Here is a 26,331-nt window from a genome sequence, read left to right as displayed (position 1 = left end):
CATTTTGTATATCACCCCCTTCTCCACAGACCCCACCCCAGCACATAAAGCAAATAATGAGGAGAAAGGTGGAGGAAACTGGTGATCAAATGTCTTAAACCTCACTCGTGTTAACCCCTTATAAAATTAATGCTTACTCTAACCTGCCCTCATACATTCCAGATGGCATAATTAATAGATTTAAGTAAGGAAGATGTGCTATAAACATGTTTTGAGCTAAAACTAAAAGAACACAAATAACAAATAGGTGGTAATTTTGATTTTTATTGATAAATCATGATTTCCTATTAAGTATACATAAAAGGGTGCAAGTAACAATAACACAGCATTCCAACATTTAAAATAAAAACTTTTTTAATCACCTTGATCAATGTATAAAGCTTTACTTCCTGGAAAAATAATGTTTAATTGCAACAGTACTCTTCTCATATGTAAAACAGCTTCTCAAAGTGAGGGATTTACAAATGAAACTTTATACAGCTTCTTTTGTACAAAAGGATCTACTTCACCATATCAACTGCACCCTACCAAAAGTCCAAAACACAAAGGCTTGAAGGACCAAAATCAAGCCACGTCCTACTGACGTTATCAAAGATAAATCCTAAAAATCTCCCAATAGAGCATGGAACTACCCTCTACCACCAATTCAATACCCTGGGCAGAAGATGGTAAGTGTTGACCTCATGACAATATGACATAGAAAGATTCTTAAACATAGCAACACATGTGCCAATATAATTCCCATAATAGAGACACACACATACCAATATAAGTGTCCTCTGACATGAGAAACTTGGAAATCATCTAAGAAATGTGTATTTTCCTGTGTTATAATTGGAATGAAAATGACAATATATTTAAGGAATGATGCAACATGACACTGGGTTTTGATGAGGCACATATAAACAGACCTCACTGCCTAGAAACAGTTTTAATGAAAGCCAATTCTTACTGGTTTGTACTTAATTTAAAAATGACCTTTGCTGTTTAGTTTCTTGAAGAAAGAAGAATAATGGTCCTTGACTCAAAGTAATGATAAAAAATATATAACTGAACTTCAAATTCCTCCCAATGTGATTTAAGATGCTTAATATTAACATAAATATCTGAAGAGGCAACAAGAAAATGTTAAGTTCGTAAAACTGCTAAGCCTTACTAAAGAGTGAAAATATGGGGAAATGTTAAATATACTCTTCTGCTGAACAGAGCCGTCTTCTGAGAATGTAAAAGGTTCTGGTGGTTTACTCAAAAGTGAGTCCACTTGTCTTAAATTTACAACATGAAAGAAATTATGCACCCATCAACAGTAACTTGACCCATGGTAGTCACTTGGCAGACTCAAAACAATTGCTAACCTGGTGCTGAGAAATCTTGCCAAAGAGGTATTTACAACATATTTTTATAGAAATGAGTATCCAATAGTTCGATAAAGCAAATTACAAAAAGTTAGGTTGTTATAAGGGAACTCCAGATTATGCGAGCAGTCTAATAAGATCTCTCTTTAAAAAATAAAAATTAAAAAAAATAAAGAAAAATCATAGTTCCAATTTTTTAATGTCATGGGACACCTAAAAATGTCAAATTACATAGCTGAATTAAGTCAAAACAAAGTTAATTGACATTATATTGCCAATCTATTTATAACCATATTTAGCAAAAGCAGAAATAGAGACTAAATATGTTTTTTATTTCCATATCATCAGTCCACAAAAAAAAAAAAAAACAACTATACTCAGATTCAACAGAACTGACACAGGGAAAGTTGTGCCTTCAATTCTGAAAAATCCTATGTTTAGGACATGACGTTGCATAGATAAGAACAAACTGTATACCTGCTTTATACCTGCTTTCTATATAAGCAAACTGCTCCCCATATTATAACATAACTGAAATACTAAGCCCAAGATATTTCTTTTAGAATATTTTGAAAAGCATGGTGTAGCAGACAACATAAAAAGAGGAAGCCTTTTAATGATTGAGCATACTGTAATGGGCTTTCATTTCTTTTTTGGAACAGTAACTAAAGGCAGTAAGATGGTGGTCCTATCCTAGGACTTTTTGGCTATTGGTTATTCCCAACATTCAGTCTGTGCAACCACTGGCCAGAAAAAAATGCAAGTGAGATATTCTTAACAAGTGAGATATTCTTAATAAGATTCCCAGGCAGTGGAAAAGATGAGATTAGTTCATATGAGTAAGCGAAACTGACAGTATTCTCAATTGACGAGCTTTGGCACAAGCAAACTTAAAGGTAAAATGAGTATTTTTTTTTTTATATTACTACTCACAACATGTGAAGAAAATAGCCTGGGCTATTGGTTAATTACCATGACTATGTTCACACCCTCTCTCCTTATGTCTGCAGCCTTGAAACACTGAAGATCCAGCTCCATTGCCTGTAGTAGAAGAGTCCAGGACACCTCCACAGCCCACACGCTTTGAGGCTGTTCTAACTCATCCTTTCTCCTCCTCTTTCTCCTCCTCACTTTTAATATATTTATATAAAATGAGATGAGTTACAAGGTAACTTTTAACCTGAAAATCTGAAGTACTTCACATAAAAAGTATCTGAGTTCTTGTTTTTAAATGAACCTGTCTTTCAGTGGCCTTTCCATTCCTACTATATGACACTAGAAGTTCAATGTAAATTATTTACTGCTGAATGTAACCTTGGATAGTCCAAGGTTCCTGGGAAGAGCGGGAGAGGTGGACTTCCTTTGCCAGCACACTTCCCTAACTTCATCCTAAGAAAAAGTCCCAGGGTATAAAGGCCAGATATCATCACATGGAGGCTCAAATATTAAAAGTACCACTTTCAGAACAGACTGTAGAACAGATTTTAAAAATTTTCCACTTGAAAAGAAAGTCAAGAAAATTAGATATTTAAAATTTAACTACTACTCTCTGAAGGTCTACTTTCTACAAATAGGATGCAAGCACTAAAATAATGATATCCAAAATATCCATGAGTAATATACACATATCCCCTCCAATATAATTTCTTTAAATATAAGCATTCTTTTAAAATTAACTTTAAAACATATCTTTGCATACTTTGATTTTGATAAATTTATTTTTAAATAGCTGAAAATATTATAAAGCACCCTCTGGAGCCCATGGCAAGAATTTCACAGCACTCAAGAAAAAAGCCATGGAGTCAGGAGCAAAATTAAACCACTTCTCAGATTTACTTTTTAAAATGCCTAATTTTTTTATATGTCTAAAATATTTCAATATATTTGAAAGGAAGAAAAGAAAGAAGAGAGAAAGGAAAAGGAGGGAAAAAACAGGAAAAGGATTTTTCTTTAAAATTCTCACCCAGAAAAAAGAAATGCAACCCTCAGAAAACAGGGTAACCAATGAACTAGGTGCTCAGAATTCAGGAATATTCTTAAAGATCCACAGCAAGTATCAAATGTCACTTGACAGCTGGAAGTCTGATGCTTAGACCTCTGAGCCTGAAAAAGTTTTTAAGGATCCCTGGCCAACATTATGGAACTTCAGATCAACAGTCATGTCAAGACTCTGTGGTCCCCACAAACCCTGACCCTTCCCCAGACCACAGCGAGGTAGGTCAGTCTGCTGTGGCTGATGTGCAGAGTAGCTGTGCCCTGGCTCAGATCATCTCCTGTCCTAAGATACTCTGGTCTGAGTCACCTAAGGCACACACTGCAGTAATGAACTCTGTCCTGTCACAGCCAAGGTGTGGGGCTGAGGCCTGAGGGCAGAGCTCAGCAGCAGCACCCTTAAGAACAGTTTTCAGTATGTTCCTCACCCCTGAGCTTAACCTTTCTCATTCTCTCTAGACAAAAAGGAGAGCACAGGTAAAAAGTTTTGGAGTGGGAAAAGATCATTTAACTCTTAAAAATTCACTATCTACATTCTAAAAAGAAAGTAGTGTCCACTTAAAAAAAAAAAATGTACTGAGACCATGGGGCATGAGATGGGCAATAAGGTTAGGGTAGGAAGGACAGAGAATAAGCTCTTCCTGCAGTTTCCCAGGGAAACCCATCTTGAATACTAAAGCAAACTCTTAATGTGATAATGCTGAAGAACCTAGGTTAATAATGATAATCTAAAATAACGCTTCTATTGTGGAGAAAACAAACACTTCTCAAAACAATCCTAAAAGATTTCAAGAGGGAGAAAAAAAGATACACAACTGCAATCATTTTGACCTTCCCCACCAAGGTCAGGTGAAGAAATCTTTGCAAGTCTACATACTAAGACCTGATGACCATCTCCCAAATTCCACAGAAGGTGGAAAAAAAATGTTTTTCAAATATGTCAGAGGCAATATTGGATTATGAAAACAATCACATATGACTTTTGGAAATGTTCATTTTACATGGAGTCCTTTAAAAATAAGTTACAACCAACATTGCAGAGAGAACAGAAGCATGACACAGGAAATAACAAGGATTGAAGAGTGATGAAGGGAGCCTAAAGCTCCATCCTCACAAGGATGGCAGCCCTGGACGTCTCCACAAAGGTCACAAGAGGACAGCTTCACTCTGGAGTTGTAACTTCTCACCGCCTGTCTCCCTGTTCAGAGAGGCAAACATCAGATTACACGTCTCCCTTGTTTAGAAACAGTGAATTTGCCAGAACATAAGAGCATTTCAATACACTTTTGTGAGTTTTCCACTCTTCACATCATTTTCTTTTTCTTTACAAGAAACAACTGAAATGCTCAAGAAAGGCCCAAACTGCAAACCAAATCCAAGAGAGAAACAAGGCATTCAGTCCAATCTATCTACCACCAGCAGTTGGCCGGCATTAAAAGAGAGCAAATGGACCACAGCTGCACACTATGGTCACAAGCAGGACTTTAATCTCTTTCTGGAACAGGAAATGTTTTAAATTGAGGATTGTTTAGCCTCCTCAACAGTTTATTTTAGGATGACATTTTCTATGCATTCAAATAAAATTCTAATCATTATAACAACTGAAAAAAATATTGGCCCTGGCTTTATTTTAAAATACATAAATAGAAAGGAAAGATACTGAGGAACAAAATTGATCAAATTATATGGTTACCTTGTGTGCATATACTAATATATAACAATAAATTCCACTATGATGTATGATTACAATTCACCAATAAAAGTGAACAAAAAAAGGTAATAATACTTAAGTATGTAGTGAAGTCTGTCTATGCAATGCCTTGTTTCAGTGTTTTAAAACTTTGAGCACACAGGGTTAAAAACTATTCAATCTGAGTATAATTTATAGCACAAACAAATATTTTATAAACTATATAAAGTCTATTAGTTCTATTTATAGTGCTATATAGAGCACTATAATGAGCTCACTGCAAAACAAAACTGAGTTTTATTTTATGATTTTTAATAACAAAAAACATTATTTTCTAGTTTCTGTGTAATTGTTTTGTAAATCACAAACCTGTTTTGGAATTTTTAAAAATGAATTGGTGGGAAAAAAATGAATTGGTGGGTTTAATTATTCTTATCTTTCTCATAATCTCATTTTTAAATGGCATCCTCATAAATAGGTGTTTTACACACACCAAAAAAATTTATATAAACGGAATCTTTTTCATTTCTTAAATGCTTAAAATGTTTCCTGTGCACCTAAGAAACATTAATTGGGGGATTTTGCAACCAGGTTAAATAACAAAGTTGGCTAGCAAGGTACAGTCATTGGGTCTCTGTGGTGGATCTCATCTCTCTACCAGGAAAAAGGGTGCTTCTCCTGTTTTTGCAAAATATCCCCCCAAGGGTTTTCTCGTCCTCAATCCCAACAGGAGGAATACGGCAAGAGAACAACTCAGAAAGAGAGTCTTGAATACTCTGTCAAGCACTATCAAAACTTAAGTACATAGTGATCAAGTTCATTTTTTTAACATGTAATTATCTGAAACTACCTACCATAAGAGAAGGTTTATCCTTCTCAGGCATTCTAATGATTGAGTCTTATTCAGGATAAGACTCATTACAATTAGAAACATTAGCCCAGAGATCCCACACTCACAGAAAGTCACTCTGTGATGAGAGTAGATTATTCACAATTAACTTGGGCTATCTCTAGGCCAGCTATTTTCATATCCTAAATTCCTATCATTTTATAAAATAAAACATTACTAGTCAAATCAAAGAAGTTATCTTCCAGTCTATATTTTTCTCGATACACTAAGAAAAATCCTGATATAATGCATAAAAGTTTTAGCAAAACATCAGTCCTTCCCAATGAAGAAACAACTGCAAATGTTCTTTCCTGAAAAGCTCCAACTTGACAGCAGGAGCCTGATGGAATAGAAGCTTGGAATAAAAGCCAAAAAAAAAAAAAAAAAAACACACAACTGGATTCTTTCATCACCTTCTCCTCTGAAGTTTGTGATTATGAATTAAAAACCTAAAACATGCCGGGCACTGTGGTGCATACCTATAATCCCAGTGGTTTGGGAGGTTGAGGCAGGAGCATCATGAGTTCAAAGCCAGCCTCAGCAAAAGGGAGGTACTAAGCAACATAGTGAATAAAATACAGAATAGGACTAGAGTGTGACTCATTGGTTGAGTGCCCCTGAGTTCAATCCTGGTATCAAAAAAATAAAAAAAAAATTAGCAAAAATGTCACTCTATAACATTTGTATGCTAAATGTTGTCATTAGCACTGATTGTAAATTATCAATCGTCTTCATTCAAATAGAAAGCTCACCTCCAGAGGCCACCTCCTACACTTGCTCCCACTTCTTGTGAATAGAAGAATGATAACTGAATGCCTGGCTTCACTTGTAAAGTATTACAAACTCCAGACCACAACTTACTTGGTTCATAGTAATCCACTATGGATACAGAAGCATCTTGGGTATTTGAAACCTTAAAGTTTCTCACAGCAGGAATATCAATACAAAATTGGGTTTCATTTACCTTGAAAAATACAAAAAAAAATACTTTTAAGGGGTTATGGGTTGGCACACCCTGTGTTCATAAAAAAGTAAGAGAGATCTTTTTCTTACCATTTTAGGAAACAGAAACTGATATTTAGGGAAGACTTGTACTTACCATGTACTGCAATAAATACTTTCTATTAATTATCTTTTCTACCTTGTAAAGCAACCCTTACAAGTCAGGTATTGTTCTTAGTTCTATTTTGCTGAAATGGATATTGAGAATTAGAGTTGTTAAGCAAACATTCAGCCCAAGGGTGCATGCTTATGGGGACATGGTTCGTTATCCAAATCCTCTCTTTCAGAGAGTGCACCTGTCCTGTAATGATTCACAGAAGCCCCCTCCTCCAGAGAATCACCCTCAGCTTATGTGGGCCACCTCATGCAGTAAGTGAAGCCCTGAGGTGAGGGTGCACCCCACAATTAGGTATACCCCTGCTCAATGTGGGGTACCAAAGGCCCACCTCAACCGGGTGCAGTGGTGCATGTCTATAATCACAGATACTTAGGAGGGACACCAGCTCGAGGCCAGCCTGGACAACTTAACAAGACCTTTTCTCAAAATAATGAAAAGAGCTGGAGATGTAGCTCAATGGTGGAGCACGCCTGAGTTCAATCCCCAGGACCACACACATACAAAAGGGCAGGAGGAGCAGTTCATGCCAATCTGACAAACAATGTCAGTTAAGAAATCAAAAATTAATAAATTCCTTCAAACATTCATTATACACCAACAGCAGTAAATGAAAAAAAATTAAATCAATCAGAGATTATTGGGCACTCAAATTAAACCATTAACAAGCACATCAAAGATGCAAGACAAACTCCAGAAACAATTACTAAATAAAAACTTTAAACTTTTTTTTTTCAAGTTCCAAATCAGGTCCATGGCTTTCAAGCATAATTTAATATAAGAAAATTCCTTAACAGCAAAGTAATTTAAAGGCTAAATTAGCTTTAACGGGACTTTAATCAGAGTGATTTCTGAAGTGCTGAAACAAAGAAGAACATTCAGGATTTAGCTTTTTAAAGGTAAATATTTAGCAATATTTAGTATATTTCTGACTCATACTTAGCAAAACTGGAATAAGAAACACATGGGTTCCTCCCATGTAACATACAATCCCAAGAATGCTTAGAAATCAGTTTCAGTTCAACCTCTGAGTTTCATATAGATGCTAGAAGAAGAGAAAAAATTCACATACCAACAATTTTGAAACCTAATGAGTCAAGGCTGGAATTCCTCCCTGACCTCTTCCTGCCATGATTTTTACTCTTATCCTTGGATCAGTACTACTCAGACAGCAATGGAAAGGGTAGCATATAATTCTTGGTATAGACCAAACCTCTGACAATATTCTTCTATAATTTAAGCACCTTTTTGTTTCCTCTTGATGTTGAGTATAGAATGTAGGGCCTCACACGTGCCAGGCAAGCGCTCTGGCCCTGGGCCACATCCCCAAACCTAAGCACATAACCTTTTAAGACAGGAATAATAATCACTTAGAGATTTGTTAAAAGCTTCACAAGAGCATTTTAGAACATGTAATTAAAGCTTTCATCTTTTGCATCTGAGCAAGTATGTTTAGCAATTCCTGAAGGTAGAGGGGTTCTCAAATAGAGATCTGGACTGCATTTCTGAACTGGTAAGATGGCAATCTCTACACATTTTGCATCTAATATGAAATAATGATTTTATTATCAAGATTGTCCTCAGGCTCATGATTAATAATAACTCTAAACTAATTATATGGTGATGTCTTTTTAATGTCTTTTAACATGGTCATCATGTTAAAATCATTCAGGGACACAAAAAGCTGAAAGAACAATGACTTAAAGAAAACGTAAGTAAGAAAGACTGTGTGTGTGTGCGTGTGTGTGTGTGCGTGTGTGTGTGTGTGTGCATGTGTGTCTGTCTGTGTATGTATTGCTGGGGATTAAACCTAAGGCTTCACACCTGCTAGGCAAGCACTCTACCACTGAGTTACATCCTCAATCCCTAAGGTAGACTTTTGAGCACAAAAAAAAAATGGTGACTTTATCAATAATTACCCTTTTGAAACTTAGGTTTTACTACTTACAGAATCTAAATAGAGGTTGAGCTTTCCATGATCATGTTCCACCTTCTTCACTGTCTCACTTAAAGGAATTGCATCTGAAGGCACAGTAAAGCCACTAAGAAGGTTAACTTCCATAAGGGCCATGCCACTCCTATCTGGGCCCAAAAACCTACATCAAAAAAAAAGAAAAAAGGAGAAAATCCTTTAGGAAAAGCTATAAATTGTTAGCAAATGATTTTCAGACAAAAAATTAAAACTGTAAAATATTACTCTAATATCATTTAAGTTTAAAAAAATGACTCTAGAATATTTCTGAACAGGTTACCTTTTTCCTACATGTGTAATATTCTTTCAACCATATGAGTAATGCTAATATAACAATGAGGTCACTGGACAGATAGGATGAAATGTCTATAATCCAACAGGCTTGTGCTTTGAGGTTGTCACAAGTACAACGCATATCCTTTCGACCGATTCTAGTGGTGCTTTCAGTGGTGATTCCAAACTGTATGTCATTTTCACTTTCTCAAAAGTTAACAGCATCAAACTTTCCAGCTGAAAGCCCAAGACCTTTAGAGTACCATTGCTTGACCACTTAGTGGCAGATGCCAGCCAAGCCTGTAGGTTTTCTTTATCTGGTTTTAGAAAAAGAAATCTAGTAGGGAGAGGCTTTCCTCCTCTGTTTTCATGCACACACTGAGCACAGTACATGTTTTCTTGAGCCACCCTGAGAGATCTGCAAGCCTTGGAAAGCTTTATTGCACTGCATTCTTTCACCCTATCACACCTCCCACCTCACCCTTATGGTAACTCCCAGCTCAACACCACAGTGTGAGCATCAAAGAATCTGGGCACCAACAACATGTTGTCTCCTTCAAGATACATATTTTTTGAAAACAAATAGGTGGCAGAAGTTTTTCATCTGGAACAGGAGTAGAGTGTGGTTATAGAAAGAAGTTTGCCTCCAACACAAAAGGATTATAGTATTGTTAAGTTACTTCCTGCTGTCCCGTTTGATGGCAAAAGCAAGAAGTCTGTTTAGAAAAGTTTGCTTTTTAGAGCAGCAAACGGATGCCTGCCAAACATGACTGATTGAAAAGCCACTCAATGCAACTTCTAACCTCTGCTGGCTCAACACTCTGAAGCAACTAAATCCATCTGCTGGGCAATGCACTTAGCCAAAGTAGGTGCTATTGAAAACTGAGTAAGTGGATTGAAACCAGAGGAGTTTGCATGTGAGCAAAAATTAAAGATGAGAAGAACAGTTAATCTTTTTAAATGCTTAAAAGTATAATGCAGATTATACTTTCACTACCTTGTCAAAGCACCTTGGTTGACCAAAAGCATTTTGAAAGACTAGTTTACTAGCAAATGAAGAATTTGCTAAATTATCCTGCCCCACAGAAAACCTTGTCTGAGGTCACGTCTTAGACCCTGTTGATAGGAATAAAATGCCTGAATTATCAGGCAATCTTTTTATAAAGTATCACTAAAAATAAAATTCAGTGCTTTTTATTACTGAAAATTATTATTAAATTCAATTATTTTTATGTTGTTTGTGTTTGATGTAATAGTTTTTCTCAGAAAACTAGCAGTTGCATTTAAAACTCTTCCTAGCCAGAACAGTGGCATATGCCTGTGTAATCCCAGCTACTTGTGAGGCTGAGGCAGGAGTATCTCAAGTTCAAGGACAGCCTGGGCAACTGAGTGAGACCCTGTCTCAAAATAAAATAAAAGGACTGGAAATGTAGTTCAGAGATAGAACACTTGCCTAGCATACATGATACCCTGGGTTTGATCCACTGTTGCATAAGAAAGAAGAAAGAAAAAAAAAAGAGAGAAAAGAAGGACGGATGGACCAGCTGACCTTCTATAAAGCCTCCACTTTCACATGAAGACATTTCCTTCTTCAGGATATAATTACCAAGCAATATCTGATGCCCATTTTATTCCTCATACTGGATTAAGATTTAAAATCCTGCTTCCTTACATAAACCCCCATACAAATAAGGAGACCTCTGGCCAGGGATACAGTTCAGAGGAGGTAGTTCAGCTTGGCTACAGTATGTTCAAGGCCCTAGGTTCAATCCCCAGCACCAAAAATATAGATAGATAGATAGATAGATAGATAGATAGATAGATAGATAGATAGATAGGTCTCTTCATGGTCTGAATCATGGTTCTACTTCATTTCCTCCTCTGTTTCTTCACTTGATGCCCCTGAGAGGTCAAATCCCCCTCTCACAGGTCTGCAAAGGTCTTCTCTGACTTTTTCAAAACCACAATTTTAGACTTGCTTTGAGGATACTTTGTATTCATTTCTGCCTCCCCTTCCAAACAGTAAATTCCATGAAGGCAGCCTGGTGTCTAGCTCAGCATTATATTCTCATGCCTGACTGCTGACACACAGAAGAGACTTCACCAATATTTATTGAGTGAATGAATGAGGGAAAGAGAAAAACAGGGAAAATAATAGCATTTAGTGCATGGAGTTATTGAAAGGCCTAAATGAAATGCATGTAAAAGCGTTTTGTATAGTTGCCTGTCATATATATTTGTGATAAATGTAGGTTGATTGTTGACAATAATAACAATTTGATGTTGTCATTCTTGAACACAGACAATTGCAAACCTAGTAAATAACAATAATAATAATAAAAGCCCCACTTCCTTCTTAGCTGAAAAGGAAGCCACTGCAGAGATGTTGCTATTTTCCTAGTACAGAATGTCCAAGAAGGTAATGCAAGGTGCAAATATGTAACACTGTGTCCCAAAGTCATGAATAAGAAGGCCCAAAGATAGTACAGATAGTAGTGATAATGCAGGTGATTTAGGCAGTGGTTGAACATCAGGATGAACACTTAGAGATGGCTTTGAGGAACATCTGGAAGCTCTGAACCACACCAGTGACCTTCAGCCCAACAAGATAAGTTCAATCATAATGGTATGGGATATTTGAAAAGTGCAGACAGCAATTCCTTGGTGTTAGTGCATCCTTTCATAGTAGCTCCCAGCTCACGCCAAAAAATGCAGATGTAACAGGAAAGACTGAGAAGGAAGAAACTACAAAGCCTCTTGATTCAAGAACTTTCTCAGAGTTGTTCTCAAACTTGTGTGTGCATTAGTATGACCAAGAAGCTGAAGAGGCAGCTTCACAGCCTTACTGTGAAGTCAGCAGTTCTGAGGTAGAATCTCTTTTCCTTATGATTTAAGATCCTCAGATGCTCTGGATACAAACCCATCTAAGAATTACCTCAATTAAGTACTTCCAGACAGGTTCTAATTATCCAAGATGCAAATCTAAACTGGAATATTTTCAGTGCATCTAAAAAAAACTTTTCTTCATTGAATGTGCATGCTCTTATAAAGTTCAGGGTCAAATGTATAAATAAATGGAGCAAAGTATGTTATATGCATTTATGAAATGTCAGAATGACATAGTATATATATAATGCACTAATAAAAAACAGACATAAAAAGTTAAGGTTAAATCTGAACCTGAAATGAAATTATTTTGACAGAAAAATGACTTAACAGCAATAAATAACTATTTTGGAATGTTAAACATGATTGGTTAAAGTTTTCCTAAATTAGATTTGAATTTTATTGAATTTATATATATTTTTATATTCTAGTATGTTATAAAATACAACAAAAACTTGTGAACAATTTCTGGGCATGTCTAAGAAATGTTGAAAACAATCAATAGTACTTTTAGTCTGTAATCTGAAGTCATAATTACATAACTAAAGTCTTCATGAAATAAAAGTCCTTACATATAGTTTGATAATTATACATAATTAAATCTTCAAATCTATTTTTTAAAGAAGAAAAATAAAGAAGAGGAAGGACCTAAACAGATACCTACCTTGTACACACATTCAAATTCACATGATTGATATCATCTTTATTATCTTTTACTTCAACATCTAAATCAAAGCCTTCTTGCTTTTGGATAGACTTTTTTCTTCTAAAAGACCCTGAATTTTTCACATTATAAATAACATTGAACTGCAATAAATAACAAATTAGCAGAAATAACAAATTATCAATATATTTATTAACAATCAATTGCCATCACTTTACATTCTAAATATTAGCTAATGATTCTCTTTAGGATAAACCAAACTAGATTTGTAACCTTCACAACTAGAAAAAACTCATTTCACTGGCCAATAATGTGTCATTAGCAACAAATATTATTACAAAGTATTATTTAAAAATTATTTTTAAAATTGTAAGTAAGGGTGAGGTTGTAGGTCAGTGTTAGAGCATCTGCCTATCATGCACAAGAACCTGGATTCTATCCCTAGTACCAAAAGAAAGGGAAAAAAATCTATATCAAAAATTTTAGGTAATATTCCAAAGCAATCACCATAAAACAGAGTATAATATTCATGGGATATTGTTTTTATAAAGAATATAAAGCACACCCTTGAGAGGAAAGGGTGGAGCTATCTTCTTGAGAGTTTTATCTAATTTCTAACTTTAACACCAAATGAAATGTTTTGCACAAACTGGAACCAAAAAATCTCTCAGTAAGATAAATGAAAACTAAAACATCGCCTGTTCAGCTGCTGGGGATTCTTTTTCATGATACAATGCTTTTCAAAGATGATAAAATGATGGACTTGAAGTCAAATGGGTCTTTTACAGAACACAGTCAGTGCCCACCACTGATGTGAAAAGTGCTACGGGAACACTGAGGCAGGGTGAGGGCCAGTATCTTCCTCAAAGTGATCCTAAATCAGAAGGTTAGGAATGTACTCAAAATTTCCTAGGCCATTCTCATCCCAAGATGAAACAGAATCTACTTAATTGTTTTATTTCATCCACTCTTTTTACTACCAAGGTTCATAAAGTTGAATATTGATATGCAACATTATATTTTCTTTTATTTCTACACACATACACATACCCCTCAGAAGTAAACATTAGTGTTCTTCCTATATTTAGATACTTTGAAAAAATCTTCTCACTAAACTTCACTTTTCAAATCTAAGAGTTGTAGTCTTTTATTCTATCACAACCCAATAATCTTCCATCATATAATCATGTAATCTTCCATCTCTTTGATCATCCTGATTATCTTACTCTGGACATTCTCCAGTGCTTTCTAAACTACAATAATTAATTATTAATTTTAAGAATAATTTTAATTATTGATTTTAATTATTGTATTTTAATTACTTCTGGAGAAGAAGTTGATGGTTTCATAAAACTGGAGAGATGGTCTTTGTTATTTCCATCATGATCCTTCAGTGGCATGCAATTTTCCCTTCAGAGATCAATGTCATCAAACAAGGACTATTAGATTTTTCCTCTGTGTCATAATTAATACCCATCTACAACTAAGTGTTAGGACTTATGTATGGATCACAGTGAAGCTCTACACTTCACATAGAACTCCAACAGATCTTGCAGTTGATTTCCAACAACTTAGCATCTTATTACCCAAAAGAATTTAACAGCTACTACAAATATAATAGTTTTCTGTGCTCTTCTTCTTCCAGAACACAAGAATCTCATATCCATTTCTGGGTGTCCAACGTTTTTCCAATTATTTCCCTCCAGTATAAGAAGAGGCTATTGGTCATTTCTATTTGTTTTCCACATATTTATATAGACATGGGACAATGAACATTCTAAATATTATGTACCACAGTTACCCCTCTGTCCTTCAAACCTCAAGTAACAAGCATTTGGTTTCAGTGATTTATCTATATTTGGCTTATCAAAAATGAATCCCAACAATTTGTTGATTTAAGCATACATGATTTTTATATTGTCTAAAATATACTGCAATATTTACATTGGCATTTACTCTTTGCTTTAAGACAGTTCAGGAATGAGAATTTTCCCATGGCCTTTGTTAGTAAAAACCAACAGAGATTATGTACTCATTCTCTTAATAATGTAAATAATAATCTAAATAATCTTTAAAAATTATCAGGAAATTTCTAAATCATACCTGCTAATAAGCAAGGTATACCTGCCCTTGGCAGCATACCAGTTTTCTCAATTAGAATTAGTACACTGATTTTTTTTGAAAGTACCATTTTTCAGTAATGGCTACTGCATTACTTTCTTAGAAAGTGTTTTGAGGTTGGTTTGGTCTTTTACCCATATGTATAATCATTTTCAGTCTATCAGATATTATTTGGGGTTCCAATGAGATGATTTTAAAGTCTGTATTATTTTCATGTATTTTCAGTGTAATATGTATTCTAGTCAGTATTTTCATAGTAATTCCAATTTACTGTAGCTCTTGCTATATCACAAAAAGTAGGCTTCTTCAAGTTTTCTTCCTGTACCACAGCATTGAACATAATAATGCTCTAATTTTTTATTTACTATTATATAAGGATTTACATTAAAGGAATGCATTTCCTATTTTCAAGACAAAAACTTATAATGACACACTGACCTTTATATTCTTGGATAAATATTCAGAATATGTAAATAAAATGTGTATTTGTTCATCAGGTAATAATAGAAACTATACCAACAGTAAAATTCCTGAATTGTAAAAACCAAAAAAGTGGGAGTTCCCAACTATTCACTTAAATCATATTAAAGGATTTTAACTCTCACATCAAAAGGCAAATAATCCCCCAAGCTCATTTTTCAAATTGATTATCAATACATGACTCTTGTCTACTCACTAGTGCATAACACCTCTAATACCTTTTACTAAATAAGAGTAGTATATCTTACCTAAGTCATAGAAATAGATAATTAAGAATTTTATACAAATTGTCTAAGATAAAATTTAGCAATATTCCCAAAGAATTATTATTAAAAGTCATACTTAGCTTAAAAATAAACATTATTACATACCTGACAAATAGCAAATCCAAAACCACTTGCAGAAATATTAACTGTAGTTGGCTGTTCCACAGCAATCTGAACAAAGGGGGGGGGAGGAAATGAATGAAGAATGAGTGTGATTTTCCATATCTAGTTCCTTCCAAGTAGCCAAAGAAATCAGTATCATCCTCAGTATGGGTAGAAGCAATCCATGGAGAATTCTGAGAGCTTTGCATGGTCTTACAAGACAAAGCTCACCTCCTCAAGCAGTTACACAATGAGGTTTTGCATCTGTCCTCTGGAGGAGCAAGCCAGTGTGGGGTGTCACTATTCCACTGTCTTCCCAACCTCTTCAAGGCTAGTAACTTGTTCAAGCCCCTGTTAGTTTGGTGCTTGCCATAGCCCCACGTGTGTAAGCTAAAAACTTCCAGAAAGAATACAGGTTTGGAAAGTGATGCCACCTGATGCCACTTGCGTTCTGTCCCAACTAGTTTGATTAGAGCTGAGAAAAATTTTAACAAGCTGCATCTGCACTGGTCTCATCATGTAGGGTTGATAAGACTAAGGTGAGTGCCACAGCAAGGAGCTGTGATTTCAGCCCTGTCCCTTCCCTCTCCTCTTGAATTACCTAGATCTGCACCCCATCTTTTATCAGAGGACAAGTGATTCAGGAGGCCCTTCAACACAACTGGAGCAACCAGCATCAGAATCGATTTCACATAACAAAGCTACTATCAATAATACCTGTGGAAAATCCCAGCTCCTGATGGGGACTTCCACTCTCAGAAGTGGCTACAGAGGGCACATTCCATCTACCCTGCTTCCTATACCACATCTGCCTGAATGTTTCCACTCTTAAAGACTTGCAGAGAGAGTGGGGGCTTCTCTGACTCCAACATGGAACACTCTAGGCCCAAACTGATAAATCACAACCAAAGAAGCTACAGGAAAGTTACACTACATAGTCCACTGGAAATAAACTCAACAATATGCAACAAGTCAACACCCTAAGTCATATTCTCAGAGGAAAGCTGCATAACAACAAGGACACAACATAAATGTGGAAGAGATACCAATCACAACAAATGCATGAATCTCAATGTAAAAAAAACAAGAGACATGAAAAAATAAGGTAATATTTCGATAACTTCTACCTCCATAGTAACAGATTTCAAGGAAACTGAAGTGGATGAAATGCCAAGAATTCACAAGAATGAGTTTTTTAAAAACTCAATAAGATCCAAGCAAATATAAATTAACAAGTGAAGGAACTGAAGAAGACAATGCAGAATATGAATGAGCAAGTCAATAAATATATGGAATCTGAAAAACAACCAAACAGAAATCTTAGAAATTAAAAGCTCAATAAGTCAGGTAAAATACTCAGTTGAAAGCCTCAACAGCAGAGTAGATCAATTAGAAAAAAAAAGAATACTGGATTTTGAAAACAACTCTACCAAAATATTCCATTCATATATCAATAAAGAAAAAAATGTAAAAGAATGAAGAGAACATACAAGATCTCTGAAACACCATTAAAAAATAAAACATCCACATAATTGGTATACCCAAGGGAAAAAGTGACATACAGAGGGCACAGAAAACCTAGTCAATGAAATAATTACATAAAATTTCCCAAGTCTTGGAAAGATATGGAAATTCAGGTACAGGGGGAATTTAGAATTACAAATAGACATGATCAGAAAAGAACCCTTGCACAACATATTATAGTTAAATGGCCAAATGTACAGAATGAAGAAAGAATATTACAATCTAAAACAGAGAAGAGCCAAGTTACATTTAAAGGCAAAACCAGTAAACTAACATCAGATTTCTCATCTGACACTCAAAAAGCCAGGAGGACATAGAAAAATATATTTCAAGTCCTAAAAGAAAATAACTGCCAACCAAGATTACTAAACCCATCAAGGTTATCCTTCAGAATCAAAGAAAAAACAAAGACCTTCCAAGATAATCATAAACAAAGAGAATTCATGACCACTAGACCAGAATTATAAAAGAAAATATTATACCCACAAGAAGAAAGATAAACACAATTATGAGAGAACATAAAAAAATAAATCCACAGGATGGTAATTGTAGGAAGATAGGGCATGGCTTTAAGAAGTAATTCCCTGGGGGCACAGTCTAGGGGACTACATCTGTCCCTGGTCCTTTCCTATATCTCTCTCTTCTTCAAAGTTGCAATGAGCAGAGCAGCTCTATCATGTCCTACCATGATGTTTCTGCCTTGAAAGCAGTCAAGCATGGAGTGAATCCTTTGGAACCATGAGCCAAAAGAAATATGTTTCCTTCTAAGTTGTTCATGTCATGTATTTGGGTCACAGCAACTAAAAGCTGACTAACATAGCTTCTATCATTCAAGGGAACAATACATCAAGAAGATGTAACAATTATAAATATAAATTCACTGAATGTTGGGCACCCAGTTTTATAAAACAAATGCTACTAGACATAAAGGGAGAGAGATGCCCTAATACAACGATAGTGGGGAACTTCCTACCCTTCTCTCACCAATAGACGTATCATCCAGACAAAAAAATAAACAAAAAAAATCAGAGTTGGATTATACTATAGATCAAACAGATTTAACAGACATCTACAGAATATTCCAGCCAACAGCTGTGGTATACACATTTTTTTTTTCATTAGCACATGGAATTTTTTCCAGAAGAGGTCATATATTAGGCCACAAAGCAAGCGTTAACAAATTCAAAAAACTGAAATAATTTATTGTATCTTTTGTGATCACAATGAAATGAAACTAGAAATCAACAGCAAAAGAAGCTACAGAAATTATACAAATGCATGGAGACTGAAAAAAAAAACACTACTGAACAGTGGATCATGGAAGAAGTCACAGGGGAAATTAAAGAATTCTTGAATCAAAAAAGGAAACAAAACATACAAAATCTGTGGAATATAGAAAAAATCAGTACAAAGAAGAAAATGTATAGCAATAAGATCATTTAAAAAAATGAGATCTCAAATAAGTAACCTAATGATTGCATCTCAAGGTCTTTGAAAAATTAAGAACAAACCAAACCAAAAATTAGTAGAAGAAAAGAAATTATGAAGATCAGAGAAGAAATAAATGAAATAAAGTCTAAAATAACAATACAAAGGATAATGAAATTAAGAGTTGGTTCTTTAAAAAGATAAATAAAACTGACAAACCCTTACCTAAACTAACCATCAGAAAAAGACAGAAGATGCAAATTTTTACATTGAGGTAAAAGGGACACAATACAAGAGAAAGCACTGAAATTCAAAGGGAATATTTTTTTAAAAACTATATACCAATAAATTAGAAAAATCTGAAAGAAATATACACATGACCTACCAAAATTGAATCAAGGGGATAAAAATTCTAAAAGGATCAATCAAAAATAATGAAAATGAAATTAGAGTTGTAATAAAAAAAAAAGTCTCCAAAAAAAATAACTTCAGGACCAAATGGACTCATCACTGAATTTTACCAGACTTTTAGACAGACTAACACTAATGCTTCTCAAGCTATTACATAAAATAAAAAGAAGGAACACTTCCAAATTCTTCTGCAAAGTTAGTATTTCCCTGCTATCAAAACCTGATAAGGACACAACAAGAAAGAACAGTAAGGACCAACACCCTAATAAACATCAATGCAAAAATCCTCAATAAAATATTCTGATTAATAAGTGAGTAAATCACCTGAATAGACCCTTCAAAAAAGAAAAAGTACAAATGGCTAATGAATATATGAAAAAGTGCCCCACATTTCTAGCCATCAGGGAAATGTAAATCAAAACTTCATTGAGATTACATCTCATCCCATTTACCACACCGGTTATCAAAAAAAAAAAAAAAGAAAGAAAGAAAGAAAGAAAGAAAATAAATAAATAATAAATAAATATATAAATAAATTCTGGTGAGGATGTGAAGAAGAAGAAAAAGAAAGCCTTATACATGGTTGGTAAAAATGTAAATTAGTACAGTCACTATGGAAAACAGTATAGAAGTTCCTCAAAATACTCCAAATAGAACCCTCTATGATCCAGCTATTCCACTCCTGGCTATGTAGCCAAAAACGAAAAGAAAAGAAAAATGAAGTCAGCATACAAAAGAGGCACCTCCCCATACTCATATTTAACCCAGATAAGGAATCAGCCTTAGTGCCCATCAACAGAAGAACTGATGAGGAATATATAAAATATACATAATAGAGTATTATTCAGCCTTAGAGAAGAACAAAATCCTGTCTTGTGCAGGAACAATAGATGGAACTGAAAGATACCGTGTTATAAGAAGACACAGAATACAAAGGATAATGAAATTAAGAGTTTGTTCTTTAAAAAGATAAATAAATAACACACACTTCCTCTCAAATAAATATAACTTAAAAAAGAAAGATGTCCTGAGAAATAGGCAGGAATGGAAGGCATGGTTATTCCCTTTCCAATGTGGAAGTCCCCGTATTCTCTCCTTTTCTACCAATATTTCCAAAGTTCCCGTCTCCTCCATCCTTCCTGAGATCAGAAAATTCAACCGAAAGGACACCACCACCATCTCTCTGCAGGGCTCTGGGAAGAAGTCATTGCTCATGTCTGCAGATTAAAAATAAAGCAGTATTCCAGTACAAATAACCAACTGCACAGAATTTTAAATAACTACCCCTGGTTCACACCTCTGCTGTCTGAAGGAGAAAGTGGTTCTGTGTATCGATCAGAAACTTTACAGGACTCGGTGAGCTAGGCTGCAGCACAGTCACTTGGACATTTGTCCTTTCTGTATTCATTAGAGCTGCAAATTCAGACAGGGCCTTTAAGGCCACAATAGTATCCTGTTGAGAGAAAAAAAAAATGATTGTCCATATAAGTATATATCAAGGTCCTCAAAGAGTAGTCAGATTTAGGAAACCTACTGTACATTCATCTACCCTCCTTGAAAATGGAAGCCTTTCTAACTCATCTTTGAATCTCTTGGCTCAGAGAATAGCAGAAGCTTAGAAAACATTTGCCCAGGAACATTGCTCAGAAAACACACACACATACTTACAAATGTCACTTTTTAAACTATTATAACTTAGAAATTTTCAAACTGAGCATCTACCCTTTTATCAGTTACTACAGATACAAAATAGCCAATACAGATGGGGAACTAACTTATTCCATATAAATGTCAGATATGAAGTTTATATTAAAAAATAAAACGAGTCTCTTAAGTCTTGGAGTTAAGTTACTAAGCTTTTCAAAATGAGTAAGTTTATGAAGTCATAGTGAAAAAAAGGAATCATATGCTCCTAATTTAAAGGGGGAAAACTACCATCTCTCACCTGGGTAGATGCAAAGCCTCCCAAGCTATTTCTCTGCCTGCTTAGCCACCTCATAATTGGGATTCCCTCGGAAATCTGAAACTGCAGAAAGTGTGAAAGTAGTGCATAAGCTGCAACTTCAATATCCAGAGAGCGTGGTTGCCAGGACTCAGAAAGCGTGGATACTGATGACACCCAGAATTGCATGCCTCCTGAAAAAGGAAAGGACTAATGTTTCAATTAACTATCAAAAATTACATTTAATTCCACTAAACCTACACTGATCCAAGTTCTGCTTCATTAGCATAAAAATATTTTAATCTAAAAAATATATATATTTTAATCTATGTATATGTTTATGCAGAAACATACACACACACACACACACACACACACACACACACACACACACTTACATATGTCACTTTTTAAATGATTACTTTTCATCCTTTTGCTATTGCCTCTATTTGAGGATGTTTTGAGGAACTATTTTTCCCAAGAGAAATTCCATATGTTTGGCTTAAGACTAAATGACTATAAATAAAAGAAAAAACATATTATATTCCAGGAAAATAATGTATATAATTTATCTGACCAGGACATCCCCAAAATAGTTTAGGACACATGGGAAAGAATCCTGTTCTGGAAATCAGCCACTAACCAGATCTCACATTCTGGGAAACCTCTCCCTTTTTCATAAGATCTTTTATAGTTTCTGAAGTCTCTAAACAATTTCTACATTTATCACTTCTTGAATGAACAGAAATTTGAATCGGTGGGCGTCATTTAAAGTTATTTCTGCCCACCCACCCCTCTCTCTTTCCCTCTTACACACATATATGTACAACTGACTACATAGTCCATTTGGGTAGTAACTACACTTGTGCTTTTGTAGCCAAAAAGCAGTCCCCAGTCAAAAAAAAAAGTCCTAAATACAACCCACTTACTACTAATAGCACCTCTTTTACTATTTTTATAATCACTTTATTATATTTATTTTACATTTTTATAATTGTACATTATAATTACATAATAGTGGGATTCATTATTACAATATTCACACTTGCACATAACATGAATTGGTCAATTTCATTCCCTAATACCTTCCCTCTCCCTTCTCCCTCCCTCTAGTGTTTTTCCTCTACTCTATTGGTCTCCCTTCTATTTTCACTAGATCCTCCCCTTTTTTTTTTCCTTTATTCTAATTTCCACTATATGAGAAAAAGTATATGACCCTTGATTTTCTAACTTATTTCACTTAACACAATGCTCTGTCACAATGCACTGTCCATCCATTTTCCTGCAAATGACAAAATTTTGTTCTTCTTTATAGCTGAATAAAACTCCATTGTGTATATATATATACACATATGTGTGTGTGTGTGTATATATATATATATATATATATATATATATATATATATATATATATCAACCTAGGTATCTGTCAACATATACCTAGGTTGATTCCATAATTTGACTATTGTGACTTGTGCTTTGGCAGCATTTTTTTGATACCTGCATTTAGATCATATTTTTGAGCACTTGCAATAAGGCAGGCTCTGCACATGAGTTCATTTAATTCTTACTCATGATCTCATTTAATTCTCATTTAATCCTAATACAGGTGTTAGTCCCACTTGTAAAGTAGAGAAACTGGAACTCTTAAAGTTAAGTTACAGAATTAGAATTTGAATCCAAGTCTCTCCAGAACCCAAGATTTTAAAGAACATTTCAAATCAAAAAATGGCAAGTGATGTACAGCAGAACATATCTAAAAGGAGACACCTGAGCCCGAAAATTCTATAGGTAACTCCTAGAGGGGCTAGAGGCATCGTCACCATGTCAGGCCCATCCTGAACTCATTCTGTATTTCATTTTTGTAAATGTAACCAACTTCATACCCAGCTTATAAAATCTTCTCACTTAATTTACATCTTCCATAATGCTTAACAGTCCAAAAAAATTCAATCCAGTTCACATGTTACCTTCATGTTCTGCATGCTCAGTCAGCAAATTCAAAGCTTCCTTTGCTTTAGGACTTTTCACTGATGACAACGCGTAAGTTATAAGAGCTAGAGTGTAATTGTCTGAAATTCCTCTACTGAATTCAGACTCCAAAAATGTGACAGAGTCTTGAACATCAATATTAGGCTTGAAAGAAAAATACAGATTTTACTACTCAACCCATAACCACACAGTAAAACAAAAAGTACTTTGAAACATTTATTCAAAAAATTTTTCAACATTTCTTATGATCTTGACCTAGGCAATAGGAATCAACAATGCTCATTGACATTTAAAGATTTGCTATGTATTTTGAAAATAATACTGCTTTTAGTTGTTATAATTAAATAAGCACCATTATTTTTGAAGGAATAAGAAATAAAAAGTAGAGCTTTTGCAACTGATTATCATAATCTTAGATTTAAAAAAAGAAAATACAGCTTAAGAAAAATATTTCTCTGATTTAATTTCAGATACTGAATCTCTAAATTTAAGGGAAAGTTTATGACTAGTGCTGGGCTAGGAAAATAGTAAGAGCTTAATAAAAAGAATAGTGCTGATCTTATAAAATGTAATTGACAGTTAGCAGTAAGGTGTCAAACACCAAGATGTCAAACATCTGGAGCAAAATTAAGCTCATGAGTGTAACTTTCTGTGCACACTCATTCTCATGCAAGCACCCATGCCCATTCAGAGTGTGGGTGTGCTTTCCACTAGATTAACCAATACTGCAATTGTTCCATGGTATTTTAGAAATAAAAATCCTTCACAATCTCATCTTGCTAGAACACATTCCCAATATTTAAGAATATTCTTTTCCCTAACAATAATGAGATAGGGGCTGGGGTTGTGGCTCAGCGGTAGAGCATTCGCCTCACATGTGTGAGACCCTGGATTCGATCCTCAGCACCACATTAAAAAAAAAAAAAAGTGAAATAAAGGTGTTGTGTAAAAAAAAAAAAGAAAATCAGCACAGTGTCCAGGAAAAAATAATAAGATATGTATTGACTTCTCTTACTAATAGCAAGTTCAATACCTATATTAGAAAATATTTTATAATTCTCTTATTCTGAAAAGTGAATTAATTTTATACTCAGATTTTGGGATGTGACCACAAATTGAAAGCAAAGGTCACCCAAATTCAGTTTTAAACTCAATGTAAAATTGCAAAATTCTTTAAGCTTCCAGACATAGATTTGACCCACCAAAATCTACTTTCCTAGGATTTCCCACTTGTCATTTATTATAGATTAAGTACCTGATACTTCTTGTATCCCAGGAGAGAAGTCACAATATAAGCTGTAAGTGTTACTGGACTTTTATTGCTACCTTGAAGTTCACTATGGATCACTCTTCCTGGCTCCCAAAATTCACCATTGGATTTCTGATGTCCTTTGAGCCAAGTATATGTTCTGTGTAACACATTCGGATCAATATCTATGTAAGGATCAGCTTCAAGGAAACATCTTAAAACAAAAGCTGACAACCTTGGTGAAAAGGGGAAAAAGACATAAAACACACTTTACAAAGTCCTCCAAGTAACACTGAGCAAGCAAAACAACAACTCTTTTCCCCATCAAAATATTCACCAAAGGTGAATTTCTCTGAAAAAGAAAAACAAGGAAGAAAGACAGAAGAGAGACAGCATGAATGAACAACTGCCTAGCAGACAGATCTGGTTTCTACTTGAGCGCGGCCAAGAAATTCCAGATTGAGTCACAAAACATCAGATTTGGAAAGGAATTTAGAAACCACCTAATCTAGCCTCTTCATTTTATAGATTGAGACTTTGGAACTCTGAAAGAGCTAAATAAATTGCCCAAGATCATCTTTGTATTCTTCTACACATGTACCAAAGAAGATCTTAAACGTGTGGCTCAGCCTAAAGCTGTGGATGAAGTATATACTTTAGTTACAGTTAGCTCACAAGCTAACTGTAGTCCTCCAAGTGAGAGGATTGGGCATTTTTCTCTCTTATAGTACTGCAGCCCACAGACCCCATCTGCTTGATCCAAATCTGGCCCTGAGGCCAAACAACTCAGGACATGTTTCTGTCTGCACCCCACACATACACCTGTCAACAATGCCAAAACCTAAACATGATTCTAAAAGGGAGAAGCAGAAGAGAAGAGAGGGGAAGGAAGAAAAGAAGAAGAAAGGAAGGGAGGGAGTGAGGAAAGGAAGAGAGAGAAGGAGGGAGAGAGGAAGGAATGCAAAGATGGAGGGAGTGAGGGAGGGAAGGAGGTAAGGCTTATCCAACAGAGACATGTGCCTCAAAATGTCTGAAGTGTTTACTGTCTGACTCTGTATAAAAAAAGTTTTCCATCAAACACATTCCAATACATCAGCAATGAATCCACTGAAAGAGAAATCAGGAAAACTACCCCATTCACAATAGCCTAAAAAAAAAAAAAAAACAAACAAACAAAAAAACCTGGGAATCAATCTAACAAAAGAGGCGAAAGACCTCTACAGAACACTAAAAAAAGAAATTGAAGAAACCCTCAGAAGAAGAAAAGATCTCCCATGCTCCTAGATAAGCAGAATTAATATTGTCAAAATGGCCATTGTACCAAAAGTGTATACAAATTTGATGCAATTCCTATAAAAATCCCAATGACACTCTTCATAGAAATAGAAAGTGCAATCATGAAATTTATTTGGAAAAATAAGAGACCTAGAATTGCCAAAGCAATCTTTAGCAAGAAAAGTGAAGGAGGAAGCAGCACAATACCAGACCTTAAACTATACTACAGAGCAATAGTAACAAAAATAGCATGGTATTGGCACCAAAATAGAAACAGACCAAAGCACAGAATAGAAGACACAGAGACAAACCCACATAAATACAGTTATCTCATACTAGACAAAGGTGCTAAAAACATTCACTGGAGAAAAGATACCCTATTCAACAAATTGTGCTGGCAAAACTGGAAATCCATACGTAGCAAAATTAAATTAAACCTCTATCTCTCACTTTGCACAAAAATCAATTCAAAGTGGATCAAAGACTTAAACACTAAAACAGAGACCCTGTACCTAATAAAAGAAAAAGTAGGCTCAGATCTTCACCTAGGATCTGACTTCCTTAACACGATCCCTAAAGCACAGAAAGTAAAATCAAGAATCAATAAATGGGATGGATTCAAATTTAAAAAGCTTCTTCTCAGCAAAGGAAACAATCAATAATGTGAGGGGAGAGCCTACAAATTAGGAGAAAATCTTTACCA

The 26,331-nt window shown here is 34.9% G+C and overlaps 1 protein-coding gene across 1 annotated transcript in view; it reads right to left on the bottom strand.

The window, feature by feature from the left end:
* Nucleotides 1–244: 244 nt before the first annotated feature.
* LOC144368481 (CD109 antigen-like) overlaps nucleotides 245–26,331 on the bottom strand; it is a 79,471-nt gene continuing 53,384 nt past the window's right edge. The window contains exons 21-29 of the mRNA XM_078027430.1: nucleotides 24,360–24,588; nucleotides 23,083–23,248; nucleotides 21,116–21,306; nucleotides 20,468–20,623; nucleotides 15,811–15,876; nucleotides 12,839–12,981; nucleotides 8,992–9,139; nucleotides 6,788–6,890; nucleotides 245–4,545 (exon numbers count right to left, since the gene is read on the bottom strand). Coding sequence (XP_077883556.1) covers nucleotides 4,370–4,545; nucleotides 6,788–6,890; nucleotides 8,992–9,139; nucleotides 12,839–12,981; nucleotides 15,811–15,876; nucleotides 20,468–20,623; nucleotides 21,116–21,306; nucleotides 23,083–23,248; nucleotides 24,360–24,588 — 1,378 coding nt within the window. The 3' untranslated portion in view covers nucleotides 245–4,369. The remainder of the gene's footprint in view (nucleotides 4,546–6,787; nucleotides 6,891–8,991; nucleotides 9,140–12,838; nucleotides 12,982–15,810; nucleotides 15,877–20,467; nucleotides 20,624–21,115; nucleotides 21,307–23,082; nucleotides 23,249–24,359; nucleotides 24,589–26,331) is intronic.

The sequence above is a fragment of the Ictidomys tridecemlineatus genome, chromosome 2 (genome assembly GCF_052094955.1).
Source record: "Ictidomys tridecemlineatus isolate mIctTri1 chromosome 2, mIctTri1.hap1, whole genome shotgun sequence".
NCBI lineage: Eukaryota > Metazoa > Chordata > Mammalia > Rodentia > Sciuridae > Ictidomys > Ictidomys tridecemlineatus.
The sequence above is the reverse complement of the archived record's forward strand: the minus strand, read 5'-3'. Positions and strand labels throughout refer to the sequence as shown.